The sequence below is a fragment of the Peromyscus leucopus genome, chromosome 18 (assembly GCF_004664715.2).
Source record: "Peromyscus leucopus breed LL Stock chromosome 18, UCI_PerLeu_2.1, whole genome shotgun sequence".
Lineage (NCBI taxonomy): Eukaryota > Metazoa > Chordata > Mammalia > Rodentia > Cricetidae > Peromyscus > Peromyscus leucopus.
The window spans coordinates 12,991,732-13,001,252 of NC_051078.1; the positions used below are offsets into that span (position 1 = coordinate 12,991,732).

A 9,521-nucleotide genomic window follows, 5' to 3' on the forward strand; every position below is an offset into this window, starting at 1 on the left:
AATGGCTATGTATAGGTGCGGATATAGGTACATGCTATGAGTTAGTGAGGTTATAGGGACATGGTATATGTGGTATATGTGGGTGAGGATATAGGCACAGGATATGTATAGGTGAGGATGTAGGCGCTGGTTATGTTTAGGTAAGGATGTAGGTGCTGGATAAGTGTACGTGAAGACACAGACCCTATTAAGAGTGTCATGTTTATGTTTCCCAATATATAAACCATTTCCCCAGAGACAGCATAGGAGAGTAAAGAAAGACAAGGTGTGCATTGAAATCATTTAATGCTCATTTTTATTTTTTCACACTATGCTTAGTTTGCTGATACAGGCTCATCTGTGTCAGAGTTAGTTGATACACATGAAGGTACTGTAAGAAAGTTAAGGGCTAGCACAGAGACTAATCTGTCCTGAATACCTCATGATCAGATAGAGGCAAAGATCATTCTCTTAAGGGTTAACAAAGACTGACACAGGAGGTAAGAATTTACTATCAAGCACTCTAAGTGGGCCAACTCTAAGTTAATTCACTTTTGAAAGGTCACACATTTCATGACACCAAGTTTCTGAGTTGAGGCAGTCTCAGTCCTATCCACTCAGAGTTTTGTTCCCTTAAAAACTAGCCTTACCTCACACAGTGGGTGTTCTTAACTGTCTGGGTGCTGAGCCCACACAAGGCCTGGGAGCTCACACAGCTGCCATTTTACCCAAGATCTACTCTCTCCTTACATATTTGCTGTATCTCTATCCAACAGTGGGTTGATGAAGATTAATTCCAATGAAACTTAATGTGAGTTACTTCATAGGTGAAGAGCTGATGTACAGAGACGTGTGTGACACTCAATGCTAGATCACTGTCACCAGCATCTGCTGCCTTGGCTAATAGAATAATGGAGGCTTTCCATAAAACAGTGAACACATTAGTCAGCATTAAGCCTCTTAGGAAACAGTTCCATGTTGCTCCTGTTTCTGATAAAAGTCTGCTTGTCTAAAGGGGAAATGAAGGAAATGTGACCTTTCCCATAACTACTTCTATGGCGAGAAAGAGACAGGGTGAGCTGAGGTGGAGGCACACGGCGGTTAGACTCCACAGTTGCGAATGTACTGGGTGAGATCTCGGTTTTGACAGTGGTTTCTCCAGGCCACCCTGTGGAGGAGAGTGAGACAGAGTGAAATGGTTAGAATTGTGTCCTCTGTCACACACATTCTCAAACCTGTGAGGGAAATAGTGTAACAGTGACACTAATGGAGTTTGTGTTCTGGGCCAAGATCTAGTGTGAAACCCAGGCTACAGCTGCACCCAGAACCTGCTACTGACTGGTGGAGCTGTGTCTACATGGCTGTTTGATCCTCTCCAAACCCTGGGCAGAGCACAGCATGCTCAATGTCACTGTGGCATCATGGGCACAGAACTGTTAACTGATGAAACAAATAGTATGGGGGCCTGAGAAGGAAGCAGACGTGTGGAAATTCTCACAATCTGGAGAAATTCTCTAAACCTAATGATGGAGTGAAAGGCCCCAGCTGTACCCACAGTGCTCAGAATAACACTTGGGTCTTAGAAAGACTCACCACACTTATCAACAGAACCAGCAGTTCCCATTCCAGAGTTCCAACATACCATGCTCTAATGCCTTGTGGATCCCTCACAACCCTCTTTGCACATTGCATGGCTGGAGTGATGTCATCCTGGAGCAAAGCTGAAAGACAGGGATGAGGAAGGACAAGGACTGTTACAGAAGCCATTTTCCGTTCAGATACAGCCAGCTTTCTTCTGTGATGCTGAGCAGTGCATACAAGAAATTATTTTGCAAGTGTCCCTACATCTGTGATTATTGGAGACAGCCTCTCTTGATTCTATGCAGGTGACATGGTGTAAGTCATTTTATTTCTCATTTATAAAGTCCCTGGGGGCTTGGGATATACTTGAGTGTAGAGTGTTCTAAGACTCCAACACTGATAAAAAGTAAAGAACACACTGAAGTCATGAGGGGTCACTGGAGGATGTGGGACTGTCAGCTACCATGAGGGAAGTTCCACTTGTTCTCACACTGGGAAATAGAACAAGCCAGAACTGTCACCGATGTCTACCAGTGGAATTTATTCTAAAGTAAAACAGGTGCTGGACAGATGGCTCAGTGGCTATGAGCGCTAGATGCTCTTCCAAAGGACTTGATTCCCAGCACCCACACGGCAGCTTTCAACTGTCTGTAAATCCAGTTACAAGATGAAGCCCTCTTCTTGACTCAACAGATACTAATCACACAAGTGATACACAGTCCAATATGCAGGCAAAACACCCACACACATAAAGATAAATGAATACTTGAAAGAAAACAATGTGTAAACCCTGTAGGAATAAAGGTTTTCCTAGCAATTTGTAATCAGTAAAATGGAAGCCGCCAGGTGCTTTAAGACTCAACACTTAAGGAATGGTATTTTCAACATACAGAGTATTGCTACTGCAATAATATTCACTCTTTAAAAATGATAATTCAGGTCATTATTTGTTATTATGAATGTTGTTTTGAATAATAACTATATCATGAATCTGTGTAAGTATAATTTAATTTGTGTAAAAACGTAAAATCTATATATGTTGTAATGTGAATATATATGTGCATGATATAACTTTACATGGACCTACAGCATAGATTCACAGTCTAGAAGAATATATTCCAAAGGTTTCAAGTTACATCAACTCTCTGAGCACTCAAATTGGGAGTGATATTCCTCTTTGCTTGTAGTTTCTAATACCTTTCAATGACTGTAGATGGGTCAATAGTTTTAAACACAATGTTTTTAAAGATAGGCTAAGTGGCTAAACAGAGTGTTCCACCATCTTTTTTCTCCTGAAAAATTTTCACCAACAAATTTAACATTTAGAAATTAATAGTTCACTGTTTAGAGTGCTTGACTAAAAAGTAGCAAGTCTTGTGTTCAATTCCCACATTGGAAATAATAGAACAACATTGATCAATTTAATGCATGCATTAAAAATTATATATTGCTCCATCATGGCATGTGTTCAAGTCCTACCATCCCAGGCTTCAATCCTGATATGAACCTTGTTTGTTCCTTGCTAAAAATAAGTTTCACCTTAAATACATAAATCTATGTTATTTTGTTAGATGAGATGACGACTGAGGAATATTCCTTCACACTGTGTGAATATATGTCACTGTGATTGGTAATAAAGAAGCTACTGGCCAATAGCTAGACAGGATAAAGGTTAGGTGGGAGAACCAGACTAAGGATGCTGGGAAGAAGGGCAGAGTCAGAGGAGTTGCCAGCCAGACACAGAGAGGAAACAGGAGGTGCAAGATGAAAGAGAGGTAATGACACATGGCAGAATGTACATTTATGAAAAGAGTTGTTTAAGTTGTAAGAGTTAACTGGTAACGAGCCTGAGCCACTCACTGGCTGAGCATTTATAATTAATATGAAGTCTCTGTACATTTATGGTGGAGCTGGTGGTCCCAACAGAAACTATGCCTACAAATGTCCATCTAAGAATTAGATTTATTGAACATAGTGGTATTGTGTTCCCCCAAATATTGTGCATGCTAATAAACTTATCTGGGGTCAGAGACAGAGCAGCCACAATATTAAACATAAAGGATAGGCAGTGGTAGGCACATGCCTTTAATCCTAGCATTCCAGAGGCAGAAATCCATGTGTTCAAGGATACAGCCAAGCACGGTGACTCACGCCTTTAATCCCAGAAAGTGAGCCTCTAATCCCAGGGAGTGGTGGTAGAAAGCAGAAAGGTATATAAGGCGTGAGGACCAGAAACTAGAGCATTTAGCTGGTTAAGCATTTGGCCTGGTTAAGCTTCAGGCTTTCAAGCAGCAATTCAGCTGAGAGCCATTGGGATGAGGACACAGAATCTTCCAGTCTGAGGAAACAAGACCAGCTGAGAAGTTGGCCAGGTGAGGTTAGCTGTGGTTTGTTCTGTCTCTCTGACCATCCAGCATTTCACCCCAATAACTGGCCTCAGGTTTGATTTTATTAATAAGATATTCTAAGATTCCTGCTACAGAACATACATGCTAAAGAGTTTACAAACAAAATTTAATACTAGTAATTCACTCTAAAATATCTCAACACATACATTATATCAATACATACACATAGCAGTCAGTTGGACAAAATGCTAGTGACTTAGTGGTACCCTGTCATGTGGTATTTATTATAGTAATATCTTCATTTGTATATGTTAGAAATCTTTATGATAAAATTCATTCAGTTAAAAATGACTCTGCACCAATATTCCTATCAATCCCTATTTAAATGACTAGAATGGAAATCTTCAGAACATATCACCAATAAGCCACTTATAATTAACTAGTAGATTATTCCAGAAAATTTCTTTCTTTTTTTTGGTTACTTTTATTTATTTATTTATTTCTTATTTGAGACAAAGTTTCTATGGGTATCCCTGACTGTCCTGGGATCTTGCTATGTAGGCCAGGCTGCACTGCCTCTGCCTCTGGAGTGCTGGGATTAAAAGTGTGTATCATCACTGCCTAGTCAAAGATCTCTTTATTTTCATTATATGTATATGACTGTTTGCCTGCACGTGTGTCTGGTCATTACATGCATACCTGGAACCCACAGAGGCCAGGAAAGAATGCCACATTTCTTTGAACTGGAGTTATAGATGATTAGAAGTGGCCATGTGGTTACTGGGAAGTAAAACCAGGGCCTCTGCAAGAGCATCATGTGCTCTTAACTACTGAGCCATCTCTCCAGCTCCCAGAAACACTGGAACTGGCTTACAGATTAGTCTATCCTGATTGGCCAGTGAGCCCCATAGATCTGCCTGTTTCAGACTCCCCAGTGCTGGACCTACAAATGCATGTCAGCAAACTCAGATTTTATGTGGGTGCTGAGGGTCAACCCTTAGGAGACTCATCTGTCTGAGCTACCTGGCCAGCCTCTGTATACATTGAGTATTCATTCAGTGATTTTGGAGGTGGAATCAAGGGCCCTCTGATTGGTAGGCAGGGCGTTCTATCACCAAGCTATGCCCTAATCCTAATGTCTTCCTTGGCTAACTTTGATGTGAATAACAATGACTTTCTAACAGTCCAGACAGTCTCCCCAGGTTCCTGATGCTTCCTTCAGTGATGTCTCCTGCACAGAATCTCAGCTCTTGCACATAAGAGCAGGGGTTGTTTGCTATCCCTCTAACCCGCCTTGTCTTACCACTGCAGGGGATCCCACAGGCATTCACTGCTCTCGGGGTTTTGTCATCATTACACCAGTATCGGCTATTGATCTGAAATATCCCATAGTCGGTGCTTTGGTCCCCAGGGTTGTAGTTTGTAGTTTGTGTGTTATAATTGCTTCCATGCTGAGCCAAACACACCCCTAAAAAGAAAAAGTATATCCATCAATATGCAGTAGCAGCAATGATTTATATTGGACACCAAAATTAGCTCCTTGAGTTGGCTATATTTTACAGGTGATTTACTTTATAAGCACAATCACATGACTACATTTTAAAATATTCTATCACTAATTCAGGTCAGGTCTGGCTGTATTGCTCAGTGTAGTCTCTGGTCTCAAGTGATTCTCCTCCCTCTGTCTTTCAAGTAGGTGGAATTGATCTACCCAGTCAGCAAGTGATTTTCAATTGCCCCAAAGAGAATCCCTTTGAGAACAAATCAACTTGTACCAAGAATAAACAATAATAGGTTTTCCACAGTTAAAACGAAGTGCTAGGTACTTCCTTTTCCTTTGGAAGCATCCATGTTGTAAGAAACATTTCTTTCTCTCCCCACCATGGCATGTGCCCCTCCCCTCAACAGGTGTCCTCTCAAAAGGGGACTTCATCTGGAAAAAAATGTCCCTTAGTCAGATGTGTTCATGGATCCCATTGGACCAGAGAGTGTGAATCTGCTCACATCAACTTGTGCAAAAACAACAGGCAGCCCTATGCTGTCGGGAATTACCAATTATCAGACCTTGTTGGATATTGCCAGAGACATAGACCAAACTCCCAGAGTTGGTGGGATCCACCTTTCTGGCCAGGATGTCTTTAGAAATATGTGTTGAGAGTTCCTACATTTTCACCAACCAAAACCTTGGGCTTTTGTACCACAGAATGAACATCACCTCACAGTGAAATGCCCTTTGCTCTTCCTTGGCTGACTGCCTCAGTCTGCCCACCTTGGGTGAGGTCTAAAGGTCATTGTATTGAAGGAGTCCCTGAACTGCCTTAGATGGTTGGAGACAGGGTTGAAGGTTACAAGAAGACCAAGGAGGCTGCTTTGAGGCTTAAAGAACATAAGGCCTGGAATGACATCCCCAAGGTCTCTGTCTCTCTGCAAATGAGAGCTGGCAAGGGACAAATCAAGAATCTTACCTCTGTGGTGGTTTGAAAGAAAATGGCCCCCAGAGGGAGTCACACTATTAGGAAGTGTTGCCTTGTTGGAGGAAGTGGGTCACTATGGGGCAGGCTTTGAGGTCTCTTTTTCTGAAGTGTCCCTCAGTGTGACAGCCAGTCGACTTCCTGTTGTCTGCAAGATGTAGGAATCTGAGCTCCAGGACCATGTCTGCCTGCATGCCACCACACTCCCTGTCATGATGAGAGTGGACTGAACCTCTGAAACTGTAAGCAATCCACCCCAATTACATGTTTTCTTTTTTTCTTTTTTTTTTTTTTTTTGGTTTTTCGAGACAGGGTTTCTCTGTGTAGCTTTGCGCCTTTCCTGGAACTCACTTGGTAGCCCAGGCTGGCCTCGAACTCACAAAGATCCACCTGCCTCTGCCTCCCGAGTGCTGGGATTAAAGGCGTGCACCACCACCGCCCGGCTACATGTTTTCTTTATAAGAGTGGATACAGTCATGGTGTCTCTTCATAGCAGCAGTAACCCTAACCAAGACAGAGGTCCTCTGAAACTTTATTACACTTCTTAGAAGATCATAATTACTCTTGAGGGAAGCAGTTTACTCTTAAGTGCCAACAACTCACCAGAAACTTCGATTACATATATCTAAACCTCCCACATGCTCACCAGGAGCAGCTTTCAAATTCTAGCTTGCTCACATTTTGCAGAGTAATACCAGAGATGCTTCTGAAGGTCTTGATGATACCACTGCCTTCATGGTAGATGATACAGGTTCCCCGATTGGATATGGTGTTGTTTCTCTTAGGGTTATTATTGCTGTGAAGAGACACCATGACCATGGCAACTCTTATAAAGAGAACATTTAATTGAGAGTGGATCTCTTACAGTTCAGCCCATTATCATCACGGTGAGGCGCATGGCAGCATGCAGGCAGACTTGGTGCTGGAGGAGTAGCTGAGAGTTCTAAATCTTGCAGGCAACAGGAAATCGACTGAGACACTCAATAAATGGTATGGTGAGTAGAGGATTTCTCAAAGCTCAAGCCCACAGTGAAACAACTCCTCCAACAAGGCCATAACACGTCCAACCAAGTCACACTACCTATTAGTGACACTCCCTATGAGGTGATGGAGGCCAGTTGAATTTAAACAACCACAACCTCATTTCAGCAGCAGCTAGGGGGAATTAAGATAACTTTGACCTGCAGAAAACTTCAAAAACTGTGAAATTTTTCTCTCCAAAGTTTCCATACCATGGTCAGAGAAATGAAGACAGATCCCAGTCACCCCAGGCTCTCAGAACTCAAGTTCTGAATGAGTGAGTCCTCCCATCTTTTCTCACCTCCTGTGGGCTATTGAGTCTGAAACAACTGGAAAACCTAGTGACTCTCCATGAACACCTCAGGTCCTTAATGTTAGCCTGGGAAGATGTCCCCTCCCATGCCCTCACTTCAGTATCTCTGATGAAAAAGATGAACGCTGATGTTTTTAATCAAACCAAGTCAAACACACAGGAATCTTAAAGCTTATTACCCCAGATCCCTCTCTGCTCACTGATCTCTTCCTTGTTCCTGTTTTGCAGAGGGTGATTATCTGGGTGCTGGGGGGGGGGTCAAGGAGACTTACAGTTTGTCATGTTGAGTCCCCTGTAGCCATCCATTCCATGCCTTTTCAGAAGTGTAACAAACTCACAACGCTTGTACACCTTGGCCTGGACAGTGACAGAAAGCAGGAGGAGCCCCAGAGAGAGGAGAGCCTTCATGTTGACCTGGAAGCTGGATCTGCTGCAGGCTGAGTGGAGAAGGCAAGCCTGCTATTTAAGCAGCCTCCAAGTTCCTCTTCTCCAGCAGCTGTGGCCTACAATTTTTGAGTTGTGTGCAAAGGAGGAAGTTTCTACAGTTCTGATTTCTGCCTTTTTGCTTCCTTTTTTGCAAGTTTGATGAACGATGTTCTGGTGGTCCAGCAGTAAGTGCACAGTATTTATTTTAAAGGGCTTAAAGATGTGGCTCATTAAGAACGGAGAGAGAGTTCTCTTTCTGAAAGTGGGTTTTTCTTCCATTTTATTATAAAGTTAAACAACTAAAAGAAAAAAAAACACAACTAATATTTACAGTTAAAACCAGCAACTACTTTTCACCCACACTCCTTCATATCAAATTGTTCTGTGTGCATCCACCATTTTGCATTGATTTTTAATTGAATCACTTCATGTGTGTTTCCCCCAAAGGACCCGCTGCATGTCCTTGTTCTCTAGGACGCTGGGTCCCATGGTATCACAATGCTTAGGCAGTGTCTCCTCTAGAGTGTTTTCATTGCTACTGTTCTATTTGTATTTCTGTTATTGCTGAGACTCCTGTGGACATCATTCCTAGCTCCTTTACACCATGCCTTGCCTCTGCTCTCCATGTTAAAACATAAAGGGTCACCATAGAGCAATAGGACTTCAAAACTAAAACTGAACCAAACACATAAACCTAACTACATGCAACCTTTAAAAGTGATCATCTCAGGAGGCTGGGGGTGTTTTTCAAATAAAGTTTTCATTTGCTGATACAGAGGAGATAACAATTGGAATGCTTTTCTATGTTTAATTATTATTTTTATTTTATGAGTACAGGCATTTTTGCTTTCATGTATGTTTGTGTACCCCATGTGTGCCTGATATTATGGAGGCCAGGAAAGGGTGTGAGATCCCTGGAATTGGAGTTATGGTTGTGAGCTACAATGTGGTGCTGGGAAGCTGTGTCCTCTGGAAGAGCAGCCAGTGTTCTGAACTCTCTGGCCATCTCTTTAGGCTCTCCATGGTGTCTTGCGACAGGATTCACCCTGAAGCACAGACTATCCTGGAGTTCATTTTGTATTCCATGCTGGCCTTGAATTCCTGACAACCTTCCCCTCTCATCATCACAGGCCCGAGGATAGCAGGTGTCAGCCCACAAGGCTCTCACTGTCAACCAGCGTGTCTTCCTCCATGACACAATTTTCTCCCAGGCAGGAGCCAGTAGGAATCTTCCCTGGGATAAACCACTAAAGCAAGAGAAAATGGCCAGTGATGCCAATGTTTGGACTCATTGTAGGAATGCTAGCTCTGCTCAACTCCATCTGGTGCCACTTCACCCTGAGCACAGATTGGACTTTCAGTTCCTTAGTCCTTAAGGTTTTA

General features: G+C 42.5%; 1 protein-coding gene across 1 annotated transcript; it reads right to left on the minus strand.

Moving 5' to 3' along the window:
• Positions 1–272: 272 nt before the first annotated feature.
• On the minus strand, positions 273–8,173 carry LOC114693318 (lysozyme C-2-like). The gene is made up of 4 exons (XM_028869647.2): positions 7,985–8,173; positions 5,212–5,376; positions 1,622–1,700; positions 273–1,147 (listed from the first exon to the last, which is right to left on the minus strand). Exons 1-4 carry the CDS (start codon positions 8,118–8,120, stop codon positions 1,081–1,083), a joined length of 447 nt encoding a protein of 148 aa, XP_028725480.1. The 5' UTR covers positions 8,121–8,173; the 3' UTR covers positions 273–1,080.
• Positions 8,174–9,521: the final 1,348 nt, after the last annotated feature.